At 59.4% G+C, this 17,176-nt stretch overlaps 1 protein-coding gene across 2 annotated transcripts in view; it reads left to right on the top strand.

Annotated features, from left to right (window-relative positions):
* Positions 1–16,847, top strand: part of LOC111161080 (myosin heavy chain 10) — a 118,419-nt gene extending 101,572 nt beyond the window's left edge. For both annotated transcript variants that reach the window (XM_022524563.1, XM_022524562.1), the window contains 13 exons: positions 351–455; positions 1,453–1,605; positions 1,980–2,228; positions 2,512–2,724; positions 4,343–4,555; positions 5,544–5,705; positions 9,344–9,472; positions 12,035–12,123; positions 12,923–13,046; positions 13,127–13,335; positions 14,721–14,829; positions 15,580–15,752; positions 16,512–16,847. In XM_022524563.1, coding sequence (XP_022380271.1) covers positions 351–455; positions 1,453–1,605; positions 1,980–2,228; positions 2,512–2,724; positions 4,343–4,555; positions 5,544–5,705; positions 9,344–9,472; positions 12,035–12,123; positions 12,923–13,046; positions 13,127–13,335; positions 14,721–14,829; positions 15,580–15,752; positions 16,512–16,656 — 2,073 coding nt within the window. In that variant the 3' untranslated portion in view covers positions 16,657–16,847. The remainder of the gene's footprint in view (positions 1–350; positions 456–1,452; positions 1,606–1,979; positions 2,229–2,511; positions 2,725–4,342; positions 4,556–5,543; positions 5,706–9,343; positions 9,473–12,034; positions 12,124–12,922; positions 13,047–13,126; positions 13,336–14,720; positions 14,830–15,579; positions 15,753–16,511) is intronic.
* Positions 16,848–17,176: the final 329 nt, after the last annotated feature.

Genomic DNA, 17,176 nt, shown 5'->3' with positions numbered 1-17,176 from the left:
CGCAGCAAAGCAAAACCCGGGGGATTTAGTGTTCCCTCTGCCCCTTCAGGATACAAGGACAAGGGCGCACACCGGAGTCAGGAGAACCCCGCTCCGTGTGTGGCCTCCGCCATTACGCGCCTCCCCGTCTGTCCAGTAGAGACTCGGACGTTGTCCCGCGGCGGCCGGTGCTGTTGGGGGGGCAGCAGACCCCCATGAGGGGAAGCCTGCCTTAACGGGGCTTGGCAGTCGCAGGGTCACCCCCCCCCCCCCGATACTGCTCTGTTTGTGAGCATGTACGGGCGGAGAGTCTGGGCCCTTCCAGTCCGCTCTCTGGTGGACTGACGCACGGAATCTCGTACTCCTCGCAGAATGAACTGGACAACGTGTCAGGTCTCCTGGAAGAAGCAGAGAAGAAGGGCATTAAATTTGCTAAGGACGCAGCCGGTCTCGAGTCCCAGCTACAGGACACGCAGGTAATCTGGGGGTCAGGGCCCCCAACGGTAGCTGTGCCGTGTCTGGCGTCTGCGGGCTGGTCCCGGGGTGGCTTTCTGATCACCTCTGGCTTGCGCTCCACTTCTATCCGGAGCCGTCGTCCTGCTCAGGAAATCGCTGACGCTCGCACCTGGACGCAGAGCCCTCGGTCCCTGTCTGGCGGGCGCGAGGGCAGCCTGGGTGGGGACCCGGACTCACACACGGGTCCCGCCTGGGAAGTGGTTCAGGTGCCGTCCGCGCGCGCAAGCGTTGCTGGCCGTTTGCACCAGGACTGTTCCGTTGTGGCTGAAATTCCGTGACCCTGACCTCACAGAGTCCCTACCATAAAAGGAGAGGTTGAAGCTCACCAAATCCTACCATTGAATCTTGTATCGGAACATTTCTCAGGAACGTCTTCAAGCCCGAGAGGAGTGAGGATAATGACTCTGATAGGAAAATAACGCAGCACTTTTTCCTCAGAGTTTTCCATCTTCTTTGGATTCAATTTTCTAACTTCCTAGTTTATTCGCTAGGTGCTGTGGATACCGGGTAAAAACCTCAGACAAGCAGCATTGGCATGATTGGGACTCACGCTGTGCCAAGACACATCCTGGTCAGCGCAGAAAGCCTCCGTGCGTGCCTTTGAGAACTTCCTAGTCTGAAAGTCAAGGGAAAGACACATTTGCATTGACATTTGAGAAAAAGGAGTCTGGCAGAAAGGGCAGACAGTGGAGGGGCAGCCCGATCCTATGGGAGATCCTAGTGAGAAACGCCCAGTGCTTGACCCTGGGGCGGGCAGGCAGGGGAACAGAGCGGAGGGTTTGCAGTAGCTGCGGTGGGGGCGTTTATAAAACCACCACATGCGTTTCCGAGTCCTTTCCGTGTCCTAGTGTCCCCGGGTGTTGCTCCTCCAGGGAGGGGCTCTGGCGTTCGTGACCTGCAGCCGTTTTTGTGTTGGCGCCTGACGTGACTTCAGTCTTGACCTCTTCCCGCCGACAGGAGCTTCTGCAGGAGGAGACCCGCCAGAAGCTGCACCTGAGCAGTCGCATCCGGCAGCTGGAGGAGGAGAAGAACAGCCTCCAGGAGCAGCAGGAGGAGGAGGAGGAGGCCAGGAAGAACCTGGAGAAACAAGTGCTGGCCTTGCAGTCCCAGGTGCGTGCGTCCTCCCGGGAGGCCGCGCCGGCCCCGTGTCCCTGCTGTGCCTCGTCCTTCCCTTGGCGTTCAGGACAGTTAATTAGGCTGAACTAGACGAAGCCCAGGAGGGGTCCTTCCCTTGACCCAGCCATGGCGGTAACCACACTGGTGGTTACGGTGCCGGGAGCATGTAAAACAGAGCCCCAGGGCCGTGTCCGTGCTTGCCCCCGGTCATCCCCGTGTGCGTTTCCAGCTCAGAAATTCAGTGACAGGCGAAGGTTCGTTTGCTGAGAGCCACACAATATTGATCTGGAACTCGCTTTCTCCCCGTGCCTCACCTGTAAAAACCAGCGCGGTGGTCTGACGTAGATCTCTCTCCCTGTAAAACCTAGCTCACAGACACCAAGAAGAAAGTAGATGACGACTTGGGGACAATCGAGAGTCTGGAAGAAGCCAGAAAGAAGCTTCTGAAAGACGTGGAGGCGCTGGGCCAGCGCCTGGAGGAGAAGGCTCTGGCCTACGACAAGCTGGAGAAGACCAAGAACCGCCTGCAGCAGGAGCTCGACGACCTGACCGTGGACCTGGACCACCAGCGCCAGATCGCCTCCAGCCTAGAGAAGAAGCAGAAGAAGTTCGACCAGGTGGGTACCCTGCGCGCCGCATCCCAGACGCAGCCCCGGCCGCCCACACGGTTTCCTCCCGGCAGCGCCCTGCCGTTGGCAGCTTATGGTTTACAATGAAATAATTAGTAGTTAAAGTAATTTTAGTCGAAAACCACACTCACCTGTAGAGAGTTGGAAAAGGAGAAAGGCAGAAATGAGGGGACACCCGTCCCTCCTGGGGCTGCGCTCAGCTGGAAGTCCGAGCCACAGAGAAGGAACAGTGCCTCCGTGACTCTTGGAACCTCGTCTGCCCCCCACACAGCTGCTCGCGGAGGAGAAGAACATCTCCGCTCGCTACGCGGAGGAGCGGGACCGCGCCGAAGCTGAGGCCAGAGAGAAGGAGACCAAGGCCCTGTCCCTGGCCCGGGCCCTCGAGGAGGCACTGGAGGCCAAAGAGGAGTTCGAGAGGCAGAACAGGCAGCTGCGGGCGGACATGGAAGACGTCATGAGCTCCAAGGACGACGTGGGGAAGAGCGTGAGTAGCGCCCGGGAGCAGTCCTCGGGGCGGGGCGGGGCAGGCCACCCCACAAGCGCCTGAAGGATGCTGGGAAGCCTCGCCCAGCCACGAAGTGGTCCAGTGTGGGGGTGTCCCGGCCGGTGTGTAAGGAGAGGGTGACATGCCTGGGGAGAAGCTTGTCAGAGGCTCTGCAGGGTCCTCGTGGCAGTGCTCGTAGATGGGGAGGTCTCAGTTATTGGCGTCCCTCCCGTAGGCCCTCCCGGCCTTCCCCTGCGTCGTGGTGGGGGACACTGAACGGGCAATGTCCTCGGCCCCGAGTCACAGGTAGTAGTCACCAAACAAGTACCGCGAGGGCCCCTCAGACCGGGGGCCGCGGGACCCTGGCGGGGGGCCAAAGGCACCTGCTGCTCTCCCTGACCAGGGCCTTTCCAGTTGAGACCCTTGGTCTTCCCAGAAGGCTTCAAAAGCTCTGGGAACTCGTTCACGGTCTGGAAATTTCCGCGATACTGTCCTTTTACCACATGCACACAGTACGAGAACAGCAATGATTTGCACGTGACCCGTGCCTGCCCCCAGTGCAAGAGGTGCAGAGGACGGCAGCCAGGCCAGGCGTGAGGGTCGGCTCTGCCCCAGCTTCTGTTCTCAGCAGGAGAAGCCTCTTTCCTCTTGAGCCCAAGTTCCGTCATGGACAGGACACGTCTCCCATTTCATGAGGCTACGGCACGTACTTTGAAAAGCTAAAGTCTCATTTATCGTGGGATGGGGGTGCCCGGCCCCATCATGGAGGAGGGAAGGGCCTCCCGCCTTCCTGCTGGGTGTCCAACAACCCTCTGAACCCTAGGGGTTCAGCCCCAGCAGCAAGAGGCCTCTTAGAGCTGAAGCGGCCGCGGTCACACAGTAGAGTGTAGAGCAAGGACCCCGCAGTTGCTTTCATTTTCTTTTTTTTTTTTTTTAAATCAGATAAGCTCTCCGCCCAGCATGGGGCTGTAGCTCCTAGCCCTGAGATCAGGAGTCAACCCGGGTGCCCCGTCCGCTTGTTCACGTTAGTTGTTCGCTAGAATAGTCAACAGCCCCACATCCATTCCGCACACCCCGCTTCTGAGCCTGAGAAGCACCAGATGCTGTGGAGACCCCGGGGCCGCCTCACACCCGGCCTCCCGCTGTCCCGGGGCACCCCAGAGGGGAGGCATGGCACCTGCGGGGTGTCTCAGGGCAGGGCACAGGGGCCGTGGGGTGGACACACTTGGCCCGAGAATGAGGTGGATGTTTGGGACGGGGACCTCTGTCCAGAAAGAAGTCGGGCCTGTCCCGCAGCAGCCTGCTTCCCAGCCCCAGCACGCCATCGGACGGACCAGGTGCCACGTGCAATTCGGGCCCCAGACCAGCTCTCTGAGGCCGAGCTCGCTCCCCTGCTCTTGGGCTCACAAAGCTCGGTCGGCTTCACGGTCACTGGAGAATAACTTGGTGACTCCGGGGCACTCGTCAGTGAGGAGCTCCGTCCCGTGTAGACGGCGCGCTCCAGAGTGAGGGGGGCAGCCGGGCAGGTGGGGGCATCACGGGAAGCTGACCCGGGGCGGGGAACCGGGGGGCCTTCGTGCCACACAGGGGCCTCTTCCCGCCACTTCCTGTGCTGCAGGTGCACGAACTTGAGAAGTCGAAGCGGGCGCTGGAGCAGCAGGTGGAGGAGATGCGGACGCAGCTGGACGAGCTGGAGGACGAGCTGCAGGCCACGGAGGACGCCAAGCTGCGGCTGGAGGTCAACATGCAGGCCATGAAGGCCCAGTTCGAGCGGGACCTGCAGACCAGGGATGAGCAGAACGAGGAGAAGAAGCGGCTCCTGGTGAAGCAGGTGGGTGGGAGGCCGCACGGTCTGGGGGGCAGGAGCCACTCGCTCCCCGAGCGCGGTGCTGGGTCCGAGCGTGTGAGCGGCAGCGAGCCAGCTCCGGGGGTCATTTGCTGTCTTAGGTTTGTGTCCCTGTTTGACTCCTACTCCCCCCGCACCACCGCTGCTGGTCACGAGCCGGGACACTGCGCGGTGCTTACGCAGCCGTCGGCGGGCGGCTTCGAGTTCAGCGGGGCTTAAACGTGTGGGAAGGAGAGGAGCCGTCCGCAGGGGACGAGGGGACTCGGCGCTTCACACCCCGTGCCCTCGCGACACCAGGCTTGAAAGGGGAGAAAGCCAGCTGGTTCTGTTTGGTTTTAAAAAGCTGTTGGGCACTACGATTCGTACACTTTTCTGAACGTATGTGGGATTTCTAACTCACAGGTTCACTTTCAAAACTTAACTGTGTTCTGACAGTCCCTCGGAGTTCACGGGGTCCAGTCTCGGATGGGGCCCGTTCTGTTCGGTTACCCCAGGGCCGTAACACTTAGTGTATCTGCCGTTCCTTGCTATGTGACTGATGACCTCAGACTCCATGACTGAGAACAGCACTTGCTTAGCTCCTAGTTTCTGTGGGTCCCAATTCTGAACCGACCTGTCGTGCTGCACCTTCCGAAAGCCAGACTTGGGCTGGCTGCCCCCGCTGCCCAGGGTCGGCTCCTTGCCGTGGGGCCCCTCCATAAGCCCTTGAGTGTCCCTGCAAGAAAATGTCTCCCGGTTGTCCCCTGTGTCCATCATCTTGGCTATAAGCTCAAGGTCAAGGACTCCGCCTTCCCTTGGGCCCTCACGGTAGTCTGGGGGAGTGAAGGTGCCTGCAGGGCATTACGGTTAAAGACCTCCCTGGACACACTTGGGCTCCAGAGAGCTGCCAGCGTCCCCGGCTCTGACGGCAGGCCGCTGGGCCCTGCGAGGGGACACATGGGTCTGGCCGGGCCTAACCGGTGCCATCCGCCAGGTACGGGAGCTGGAGGCGGAGCTGGAGGACGAGCGGAAGCAGCGGGCGCTGGCAGTGGCCTCCAAAAAGAAACTGGAAATCGACCTGAAGGACCTCGAAGCCCAGATTGAGGCGGCGAACAAAGCAAGGGATGAAGTGATTAAGCAGCTCCGGAAGCTTCAGGTGGGTGACCTCCGGCCCCACGGACAGCGGCCTGGGGCTGTGGGGCTGTCGCCGGGCCGGGCTCTGGTCAGGCAGAACAATGTCCCATGCGTGTCTTCTGTGTGTGCAGGACGCGTGCGTCCCAGACGGTGCTGGCGTGGTCAGCAGGGGAGCATCTGCCAGGGCCACCACGCTCTCCGGGTTCTGACAGTCTCTGGGGATACTTGGCTTAGCCCGGAGCCACCCACGAGGAGGGGGGCGTTGGGCACCCCGGTGCAGGGCCAGGTTTTTGTCCTCTTGAGTCTGATTTAATCAGTACTTGTTCCCATATGATGGGCCGGTCGTCACTATCACCCTGTCAGCGGGATTTCTAGAATAACTCGTGGTTGGTGGCAGGACGCCGTGGGCCCTCTCCATGTAGGCACAACTTCTCCACGGGGGAAATCGGTTGGTTGTGACAAAAGCTTTCAGCAAAGATCCGTTCCCTGGACCGTGGTGATTCCGTACCTTAAGAATGTGTTCGAACAAAATACAGAGAGGAAGAGAAATACTGACGCACGAGATCAGAGCTGCAGGGTGGCTTGCCCGCCGGCCGGTGACGCTGGGGGAGAGACGACAGGGCCTGAGGGAGGAAGACCGTGCGGGCGGCTGCGGTAGCCCGACGTACTCAGGAGAATGGGTAAAAGGAAAGTCAGCTCTGCTGGATAGGGTTAGGAGTAATTTATATTTGCTCCCTTACATTTTTTTTTAAGATTTTATTTATTTATTAGGCAGAGAGAGGGAAGCAGACTCCCTGCTGAGCAGAGAACCCAGCCCGACAGGGGGCTCGATCCCAGGACCTGAGATCATGACTTGAGCCAAAGGCAGAGGCTTAACCCACTGACCCATCCAGGCACTGCCCCCCCCTTACACTTTTTTAAAAAGCTAAGGACAGGGACGCCTGGGTGGCTCAGTTGGTTAAGCAGCTGCCTTCGGCTCAGGTCATGATCCCAGCGTCCTGGGATCGAGTCCCACATCGGGCTCCTTGCTCATCAGGGAGCCTGCTTCTCCCTCTGCCTCTGCCTGCCATTCTGTCTGCCTGTGCTTGCTCTCTCTCCCTCTCTCTCTCTGACAAATAAATAAATAAAATCTTTTAAAAAAAAATAAAAAAAATAAAAATAAAAAAATAAAAAGCTAAGGACAAAGCTTTTGCTTTTGACGAGCTAATTACAAAGGTCACACGGCACGTTGTGGAGAAGGTCCAGGACACCGGTTTTGTCTATGTCCCAGCTTTACGGAGACACAGTTCACAAGCCACACAACCTACCGCTTTAAAGCATTTCCAGTGTTTCGTGCAGCCACAGGGTGTACAGACATCACCACTGTCCAAGCTGGGACACTGTGGTTCCCTCTACAAGAATCCATGCTCCATTCGCTGTCACCACCGCCACCCCTGCTCCGTCCAGCGTGAATCACCCGCGATCTGCTTTCGGGGTCTGGAGCGCTGCCTCTGCCGACTGTGTCGGGTACGGGGAGCAGCCGGGGCGGCTCTGCGGCGGGCTTCCTCCCCGTCCGTGTTTGCAGGGCTCCTCCGCGCTGTGGCATGACCCGGTGCTCAGCAGCCCCTGGGGGTCTTGCTGCAAGAGCTCCCGGACGCCTGTGCGGACGCATGCTTTCAGCTCCGAGGTCCACGCGGACCCACTGGTGGGATGCCGGGTTCGTCGCTCACTCTGGTTCACAGGGAGGACCTGCCAGACCGTCCCACCGCGACGGTCCCATTTTGCATTCCCACCAGCCGGGCGTGCGGATCCCAGTATCTCCGCATCTTCACCAGTATTCGCTGCTACCCTCTTCTGTAGTCACCCGCAGTGTGACGTCCTAGTTTGCTGTAGTTCTGCCGGAGCCCCTGATGACCAGTGACGAACGTCTTTTCACACGCTCATTGGCCATCGTCTCAGCTGGGGAACCTTTCCCTCCTCGGCTCACCTCCTCAACTGCCGTAGCTTTCATAACGGAGTTGTGACATTTCTTTGTGCGTTCCGGGTGCTTCTTGTGAGACAGGTTTCCAGGTATCCTTTCCATCCTCTAGTCTGGCCACATGCTCGATGGTATTGTGTGCAGTACTGATTTTTTAATTTTGATGGAGTCCAGATTATTTCCTGTTTTGTTTCTTGTGCTTTGGTGATCAGATCTGTGTGAACTATGGCCCAGTCCAAGGTCATGGAGATTTATTCCCGTGTAGTGTAAATTTTATACTTTCAGATTTAAGTCCACGGAGTCCATTTTTATGGTGTGGTTTCTGGTGTGTAAACCCAGCCTCGCTCTTCTAGACAAGGACATTTAGTTGTCCCAGCGCCGGCTGTAAAGACCGTTCTATCCCCCGTTGACTTTCTGGACTCGCCTGTCAAGAATCTGCGGACTGTGGATTTGTGTGTGTCCGGACTCTGTCTGTTCCGTTGGTCTCTATGCCTTTCCTCACGCCCATATCACACGGTCTTGATCGCTGTGGCTTTGCACGTTTTGAAATTGGGAAGTGTGACATTTCTAGCTTTCTTCTTCTTCAAGATTGTTCAGCTATTCTGGGTTCCCTGCAATTTCGTATGAATTTTAGGATCAACTGGTCAATTTCTGTCATGATGGGGAGGGGCGGCCGGCTTGAGTCTCGATAGTCTTGACTTGGGGAGACCAGTATGGAGGGGACCACCGTCTTGACGGTGTTTCCTCCCGGCTCCCAAACACGACAGTCTTTCTGCTTAATTAGCAATTCTTTTTTCAGTGATATTTTATTTTATAGCTTCGGTGTTCAAGTCATATGCTACTTAAGCTAAATTTGTGCCTAAATATTTTATTGCTTTTGATGCTCACAAGGGTGATTGCTTTCCTAGTTTTTGGAATGTCCATCGTGCATGGAAGTGCAGTTCGCTTTGTGTGTTGATCTCGCGTCTTACAGCCCGCGGAAATCATTTATCCTTAGGGTGGGTTCCCCACGATGCGCAGCACATCGGATCACGCTGTCGGCAGAGCCGCCGGTTTTCTTTGCTTAAAGCCTTTCCGATCCGGATGTCGTTTTGCTGTTGCTCTTGTCCTGGTGTAACTGCTTTGACTAGAATCACCGGGACAGTGTTAAACAGAGGGGACAAAGCCAGACATTCCTGCTTCGCCGGTCGCCTCAGTGGAAGGCGGCCCATCTCTGGACCGTGAAGCGTGGTATCCGCTCTGGTTTTCACGGCCGCCGCCTACCAGAGTGGAGGCATCTCTTTCTGTTCATTTTCTGAATGTTTTTATAATGAAAGCGGGTCAGATTTGGTCCGTTGCTGCGTCTGCTTCTATCACGATGTCCCTCGGCCATAGCCCTTCATCTGGGGTTTCCAGTCAGCCTTGCCTTCCGCAGGTGAATCGCACCTGAGTGTTGGGATCTACCGGTGTCTCATCCTTGTTACGCACCGCTGGGCTCAGTTTGCCGCTATGTTCCTGATTCGTCGTTGGGTTTGTCGGGGATTTCTGCATCTGTGTTCACGAGGGACATCGTCCTAAATGCTTTCGTGTGGCAGCTTGTGTCACTTCCGTACAGTTTTACATTTTCGGTGGCTGGATAGGACTTTTCTGATCTGGAAAAAATTCACGTTTGAAGAACTAATAATGCAAACCGCTCTAAAACCTTTTCGTATTTTTGATCTTAGGCTCAGATGAAGGACTACCAGCGTGAACTAGAAGAAGCGCGTGCGTCCCGGGATGAAATTTTTGCTCAGTCCAAGGAGAGTGAAAAGAAACTGAAGAGTCTAGAAGCCGAAGTCCTTCAGCTGCAGGAGGTCTGTTTACTCAGCCGTTTGTTCAGCGTTCGCCCCTGAAATCTCTCCAAGGTCAAAGTGGCGTGCTGCCACCGGGGTAGCCCGCGTAAGGTCATAACCACGTCCAGTAAGGGGCCTCCCCGCCCCCGACCTCAGCGCAGCAAACAGGCCGGTCGCACTCCGCTACGGCTCGAGGGTCCAGCCCCCAGCTGGCCGGAGGCCGAGGGCCGGTTAGTAATTCTCCAGGCGACTTTCCAAGCTTCGTTTCCTACGTCAGAAAAGGCAGTAGATTCCGGTGTTGCTAAGCGTGAGGGTCATTTAACCCGACTGTGCTAAGGCTGCCTGGTCTTCCACAGGAGCAAGCAGGGGACACCTCCCAGGGGACAAGTAGGTCTCAGGAGCTCCTCGGGGAATCCGCTTGTGGGCGATGCTTCCAGTCCCTCTAGTGAGTTCTCAGAGCAGGGACTGACGAAGGGTCTGGGGTTCCGTCCGTGGTGGGCACGCCCACACACACACAGGGTAACAGCGTCACTGCCTGTACGGAGACGTGACTGTGCACTCAGTGTCCGCGTTTCTGCATACGTGATCGGAGTTTCTTCCAACCTCGAAAGACAGCAGCAACCTCAGCTGAAACGCTGTTACCAGCTAATAAAGAAAGAAACCCCCACATACCGCCCCCTAGAAAGGCGGGCTTCAGTGATGGCAAAGGCCGCCGTAGGTGTGGGGTCAGGCTGGCCGGAGAGGGAGCGGACGCCCTCGGCATCGGAGTGGCGGAGGGCTGGGGGCTGGGTAACACCGAGCACCGAGCGGACCCTGAGCTTCCTCCGAGGGGCCGCTCCTGCTGCTAAGCCTTCTCTGGTCTCCGTTTTACTGACTTCTTTTGCTCTGGTCTTTATTTCCTGTGGATTTTTTTTCCTGACTTCTTGAGTTGCGCAGTCACTGATTTTTCACGCTTTTGTCTGATTCTGCTTCTAGAAAACCAAATTCCCCTCAAAGTCCTGTGTTCGCTGGGTCCTGCAAAATCTGGGCTCTCATTGCCATTTAAATTCTAATTTTTCTTGAAAAGATGGATTTATTCTCGAGAGCACACCAGATTGGGGAGGGCCAGAGGGGGAGAATTGTGATTAGCCGACTCCCCGCCGAGCCGGACCCAGGGCTCCGTCTCAGGACCCCAAGATCACGAGCTACGGTGAAACCAGGAGTTGCTGCTCAACCAACTGAGCCCCCGCCCAGGCCCCCTGGTTCTTAGTTTTTCTCATCTCGGTGATGGTCTTCTTTATTCCATGAATAATTTAGAAGTGTGGTTTAAGTTTCCAAATGTGTGACTCTGGGGGGCGTGGGGGGGCTTGTTTTTTGCCGTTGATTTCGGTCTTGCTGCGTCGTGGCTAGGACTGCTGGGCTGCAGGGCCAGGCATGGGCAGTCTTCCAGAACGTTCCAGGTGTGCTTAAGAGAACATGCACGTGGTTCTCAGGGACGCAGCTGTTCAAGACCTGTGTGGTGTGTCGTGCAGCTGACAGGGCTCGGACCAAAGGTGTTGGGGCTCCAGGATCCGGGCCCCGGGGCACGACCCACATGTGCACCTGCCGCCCAGCGTTCTCCCAGCCTTGTCACAAAGTGTGTGTTTCAGGCCCTCAGACAAGGGCCCGTGGCGTTAGGGAGAAGAGGTCCTGCCCTGCCCTTCCCTCCCGCTCTTTTTCCTCCCTTCACACCCCTTTTGTTCTTCGGCTTCTAGGCCCCAGGCTCCTCTCCTTTCTCCCATGGGTCCCCCAGCCTGTGTGCAGCCCACCCAGGCAGCAGACAGGAAGGGCCCCGACTGGGCCCAGGACGCAGGGGCAGCAGAGGCCGGTGCTGGAGCGGACGCTGACCCGGTGCTTGTGAACTGGAGGCCCTTGGGTCCGGCCCAGAGCATTCTGCCGGCTGCCCTCGCGGCGGGGCTCGCCCTGTCCCATGTGTGAGGGTGGTGTGTGCTCGAACCCGGGCTTCACCTGCCTCCTGTGTACTAGTAACGTGAGAGGCGCACACACGTGCCAGGCGCACGGGCAGACTCCTTTGTAGCAGCCCTGCTCCGCCAGCAGCCTGGAGCCGGCTGGGCCGGGAGGAGTCAGAACCTGCGGTTTCTGTCACCCAGCCTTAGGACTTGGCAGCTCCCTTCCTGCACACCCTGAGGACAGCAGCGCGACTGTCCTCTCCGTCTTTACCCATGTGGGATAAGAAATGCACCTGAGCTGCTTCCTGCAGCAAGTCCTCCTTCCAGAGAAACATACGAAGAGCTGCCACGAGGCAGTTCTGCAGAGGACTGGCCGGCCCAGTGCTGTCCCTTGCCCTGCCCTGGTCTGCCAGGAGCTGCCGTGCGGCCGCAGGGCCTGGATAGCTGTGCTCCCTGTCCTTTTGAGGAAGAGCCCTGCTTCCCGCCCAAGCACTCTCCCTCCCTGCATCTCCCCCAGACCCCACCGGACGGCACACCCCGGCTGCCGCGCACCCTGGGGCCCGGATGCTCCTGGGTCTCCGGCCTGTCTATGGAACAGCAGAGCAGTCCGATGTCACTGCGGGGGAAATGGTTAATGGCATGCAACCTCCCACAGGAACTGGCCTCGTCCGAGCGAGCACGCCGCCACGCCGAGCAGGAGCGAGACGAGCTGGCGGACGAGATCGCCAACAGCGCCTCTGGCAAGTGAGTCCCCCGGAGGCAGGCGGCCCAGCTGGGCTAGAGACCCACAGCAGCACCCCCGCCGCCCTGGTCCTCTCAGGCACCTGTGGCCCATTCCCCCTTGGGGCCCACCCCTGTCCCCTGGGAAGGCCGCGTCGTCTGGCACCTGGCAATCGGGCTGATCTGCTCCTGTTCCGAGTCTGGGAAGGTGAGCGCAAACCACCAGGGCCTCCACCCTGCCTCGCCGCCCTGCAGCCGCACCACGCAGCCCATGCCACCCCCCGCGTCGGTCACTCCCACACTCGGCATGGAGGAGCGTCTGGAAGGCTCCCAATTCCGAAGGCTGTGCGCCACCTTGCCACTCGAGTCCTCACTTCTGGATCAAGCAGATCCCTTAAGACCTGCCCTTCTCTGAGCGCATTTTTCAGCAAGCCCCTTTTCCCAGTTATGGTGCTTTCTGCGCCTCGCGGCAGGTCCTGGTGAGCACTGGGCATCTGCCCGCAGTGCACTGGCAAACCCGCGCCGTCCAAGCTAGGGCGCACGCAGTCACCTCGCCCTTCCAGAAGGGAATCCCGGCTGCCGTCTGTGCAGCCAGCAGGCAGGGGCGCGGCAGTCCTGCGAGGGCCGGGGAGGGGCGGCGGGGGTGCGAGGATGGCAGGTGTGAAGTGTGACGGGCCGGACTTGCTGGTGGACTGGAGGACGGCAGCCGGGCAAAGCCGGCAGAGGAGGACGCAGCCGGGTGGGGAGCCGTCCCCTGGCCCGCGTGTCCCGGGGCCGTGCAGCCCCGAGCTGAGCCGTCGCCTCCCCTCCCGGGCCCGGCCAGGTCTGCGCTGCTGGACGAGAAGCGGCGTCTGGAGGCGCGGATCGCACAGCTGGAGGAGGAGCTGGAAGAGGAGCAGAGCAACATGGAGCTGCTCAACGACCGCTTCCGCAAGACCACGCTGCAGGTGGCCGCACGCTGTCGCTGGGAGGGGCCGCGCCACCCCTCGGGCGGAGCCACTGAACCTGGCTCTCCCCTCCCCTCCAGGTGGACACGCTCAACGCGGAGCTGGCGGCCGAGCGCAGCGCCGCGCAGAAGAGCGACAACGCGCGCCAGCAGCTGGAGCGGCAGAACAAGGAGCTGAAGGCCAAGCTGCAGGAGCTGGAGGGTGCTGTCAAGTCCAAGTTCAAGGCCACCATCTCCGCCCTGGAGGCCAAGATCGGGCAGCTGGAGGAGCAGCTCGAGCAGGAAGCCAAGTAAGAGGTGTTTGCTTCCACAGACCCCAGTGGCCCATGTCTCCGCTGCAGGCCGGGGCTGGACTGGGCCCACCCCGCGAGGGCTCCCGGGCGCGGAAGGAGAGGACCGCGCACGCGTGACCTGAGCGGGACAGGGAGGTGCTGCGGGCCTTGGGGACGGCTGGGCTCGCCTGTTGCCCCTTCCCAGACTCAAGTGTCCTATCATCCCCACAATTTCCCAAGTAGTAGTTGATGTCCCAAGTTGCCGGCGTCCCATGAAACACTAGTTTGTTGTCCGAGAACAGATGTGGTTTGACAAAAACTCTCCTTCTCCCATAGCAGAGGGCAGCCCAGCATCTTCCGTCGTGCTGGAGGCAGCGGGCCGGGCGCCGGGGGACTGCGTGATGCAGACGCAGCTCTCCGCGTCCCAGACCACCCCGGGCCAGCGCGCGCCTCCGCCCTCGGAGCCTGGGCTCAGAGCGCAGCCTCCTCCGGGACGCAGCCTCCCCGAACCTCCTGCTCCTCAGCCTCTGCTGCACTCAAAGCGAAGGGCTTGTTCGCAGTCGCTGTAGTTAACATGACTTGTTCTTCTCGGGGAAGAATTCCCTCGATGCCCATTTTTGCATAACATTTATGAAGGAACGAAAACATTTTCTGTTCTCAGTGAGGCTCAGCTCCCTGTCTGCCAACAGGGCCAGCGTTGGCCTGTGACGAGAAGCGGGGTGACGTGCTTGGCTCTAACTCAAGGGGGAGTGTGGGGTTTCTTTTTGTCTGTTTCACCGGTAACTGCAATAGCCCCCAGCATCTTGGTGGACAGTCAGTAAATTTTACATCGAAAACAGTTACTTATTGGTAAATTAGGTCTTGGTTTTGTTTTCCCAGCTAAAAAGTTAGCCAATCAAAGTAACCAGCCGAGGTTTTTGTCTTCTAAAAGTCTGAACCCAATATATACGGAAAGTGGTTTAAAAAAAAATTTTTTTTTTTTTTTTTAAATTGAAAAAAGACAGCGACAGCTGGGTGGGGAGGGGCAGGAGGAGAAGCAGGCTTCCCGCAGAGTATGCAACCCAGTGTGGGGCTCGATCCCAGGACCCCAAGAGCATGACCTGAGCAGCCAGTGTCCCTGGGGCAGGTAGCTCTGATCAGAAGATCGCCAGCGTGCTCACCATCTGTGTGGGGAAAAATGATGAATGTACTTTTCCTGTTTGTCCGCATCAGACAATGGGTAATCCGTATTTTAGTCACAAGGAAAAAGCTTCTGGGCCGTGTTAATTCTATGACTCTGGTCAGGTCTTGGGAGGCACTCGAGCACGTGTCCTCTTCCGGAGAAAAAGGACTTACAAAATCCTGTCCCCGTTCCACGATCATTCCCAGAGTTGCACAAACTCATGCACGGGTCGTTTTAACAGGGAACGAGCAGCCGCCAACAAACTAGTCCGTCGCACCGAGAAGAAGCTGAAAGAGATCTTCATGCAGGTTGAAGACGAACGTCGACACGCGGACCAGTATAAGGAACAGGTAAGGGGCGCAGCCCAAGCGGGGCGACTGCGCCTCCCACCCCGGAAACGCTTTGCTTAGCAAGGACACTGGGGCAGGAGGAGCCCGGGGCGACCACTGGAGCAGCGAGACTAAGAAAATGCTACCTGAGGTGTTCACTCTCATGTTCCTGGGGCGCATCAGACACTGGGGTGCTGGGGACACAGAGGTCACTCAGACACGTGCCCGCTCTCCCGACCCCCACCCCCAGGACCTGGCGCCCCCAATGGCGGTTCTGGGCGGCTGTGAGCCGGACCCACGAGTCGCGGGCTGGCCAGTGTCCACTCTTTGAATCAGAGCGTCACACCCAAACCAGCCATGCTGCGTGGGGGCACAAAACCACCTGTACCGGCCCCCGTCCTCGGCTCTCCTGTTACTGCAGGAAAAGCCGTTCCTCTTCGTGCTCCCTGGGTCACTCGGGAAGCTGCTGAGTGTGTCATTTCTCCTACAGAAAACTCGGGTGAAAACAGAAGTTGACCATTCGGTCTCCTTTAGCAGAGTTGGCTTTGTAGACACGGGCTTCGTGAGAGGGGCAGGGTGACTGACGGGCCGTTGCGCGGCCGGGCGGGCGCACGCACAGGACATGCGCGACTGTGTGCACGAGTGTGTGCCCGCGTGGGTGCGCTCGCTTGTGTGGCCATCGGGGCCCCGAGCCACACGACACTGGGGACACGGCCGTGCTGAAACCGAGTCGGCCGGGCTGGCGTTGACGGGCTCGGTGCCGTCCCCCAGATGGAGAAGGCCACCGCCAGGATGAAGCAGCTCAAGCGGCAGCTGGAGGAGGCCGAGGAGGAGGCCACACGTGCCAACGCGTCTCGGCGCAAGCTCCAGCGGGAACTGGACGATGCCACGGAGGCCAACGAGGGCCTGAGCCGCGAGGTCAGCACGCTCAAGAACCGGCTGAGGTGAGCGACCCGGGGCTGCCGGCACGAGGCGCGGGGGCTCGGCATTTGGTCCAGAGGGAGCGTCCCGTTTGGGCAGCGGCAGTCGCTCCGCACTTGCGCGTTTGGGGTTTTGGGCCGTGGTCGTCCTCCAGCAGGACGGAGGAGGGACGTTCGCTCCCTGCTGGACCTCCCTGGTGTGGAGGTGCCGGCCGCCCAGAAAAGCAGGGCGGGAGCTCCTGGGGCCCCGGTGCCCTCCACCCTCCGCCCACCCCCGCCTGCCCACGGGATGTGGCTGGCGCCAGGGAGAGGCCAAGCAGGTGGGGGCGACAGCTACGCTCCCCCCCGCAGAGCAGGTCAGCTGGGGTGTGGGGGACGGCGGCCTGGGGGCCATGTCGCGTATGCCCGCTCCTTGTTCAGTGTGCCACGCAGCTTGTGACGTTTACGAAGTGTGTGACGAAGTCCACGTTCCACAAGGAACGTGCCACAGAGACCTCACGTGTCGGGCCCAGTCGCCGTCCCATAAGGACCTGCTGCCCCTCGGGCGCAGGGGATCCTGGCCTCCACCCGCTGCCCTGCCTGTTCCTATGGCAACGGTCGTGGCTGTACCAGGCCTGCCGAGCGGGGCTGGAGGACAGGGTGGTGATGCGCAGAGGCTTCTGCATCACGTCCGCCTCTGCCCCAAGCCGCGCACAAAAAGGGTGCGAGGGTGCGGTCCTCGGCGGCTGGAGAGTCGCGCGTGCTCCCGGCCTCACCCCTGCGCGTCCTCCCCCTTCTCCCCAGGCGAGGCGGCCCCATCAGCTTCTCGTCCAGCCGATCGGGCCGGCGCCAGCTGCACATCGAGGGGGCCTCCCTGGAGCTGTCGGACGACGACACGGAGAGCAAGACCAGTGACGTCAACGAGACACAGCCGCCCCAGTCCGAGTAGAGCCCAGGAGACCCGGGAGGCGATACAGTGGGACACGCAGGAGCCCCCCGCGCCCGCCTGCGAGGGGCCGCCCCCGCGCCTGTGACTCCTTCCTGGACGATCAACCGTGTCTTAAGGCTTCCGGCCGACCCTACTGTATCCCGCGTCACATCCGAGTACAACCGCGCCCCTTTTCTATATACACACCCGAGACACGCGCCCGTTAAACAGAGTCTCCTCATTGCATCCGTTTTCCATATAGTCTTCGCGAGACCATTTTGAACTCACGGTGAGAAGAGAACCATTCGTCAGACCAGTCGCCGGTGGCGGGGGTCCCGGGGCCGCCGCGTGGCGGCCGCCCGTCGCTCTGCATGCTCTCTCTACAGACAGGTAACTCCGTTCCGTGTCCGTGTGGCCCCCGACGACTCAGCCACATCGAGTCTCCTAGAACATTGTGGAACCTAAACTGCACTTGTGACCCCGTCTTTCCTCCGAGAACGAGCAGCACGACCTAGTGCGCAAACTGTGAAAGGGGCTGTGG

Source organism: Enhydra lutris, unplaced genomic scaffold, assembly GCF_002288905.1.
Source record: "Enhydra lutris kenyoni isolate GAN:26980312 unplaced genomic scaffold, ASM228890v2 scaffoldscaffold82, whole genome shotgun sequence".
Lineage (NCBI taxonomy): Eukaryota > Metazoa > Chordata > Mammalia > Carnivora > Mustelidae > Enhydra > Enhydra lutris.
This window is presented reverse-complemented; position numbering and strand designations above follow the sequence as displayed.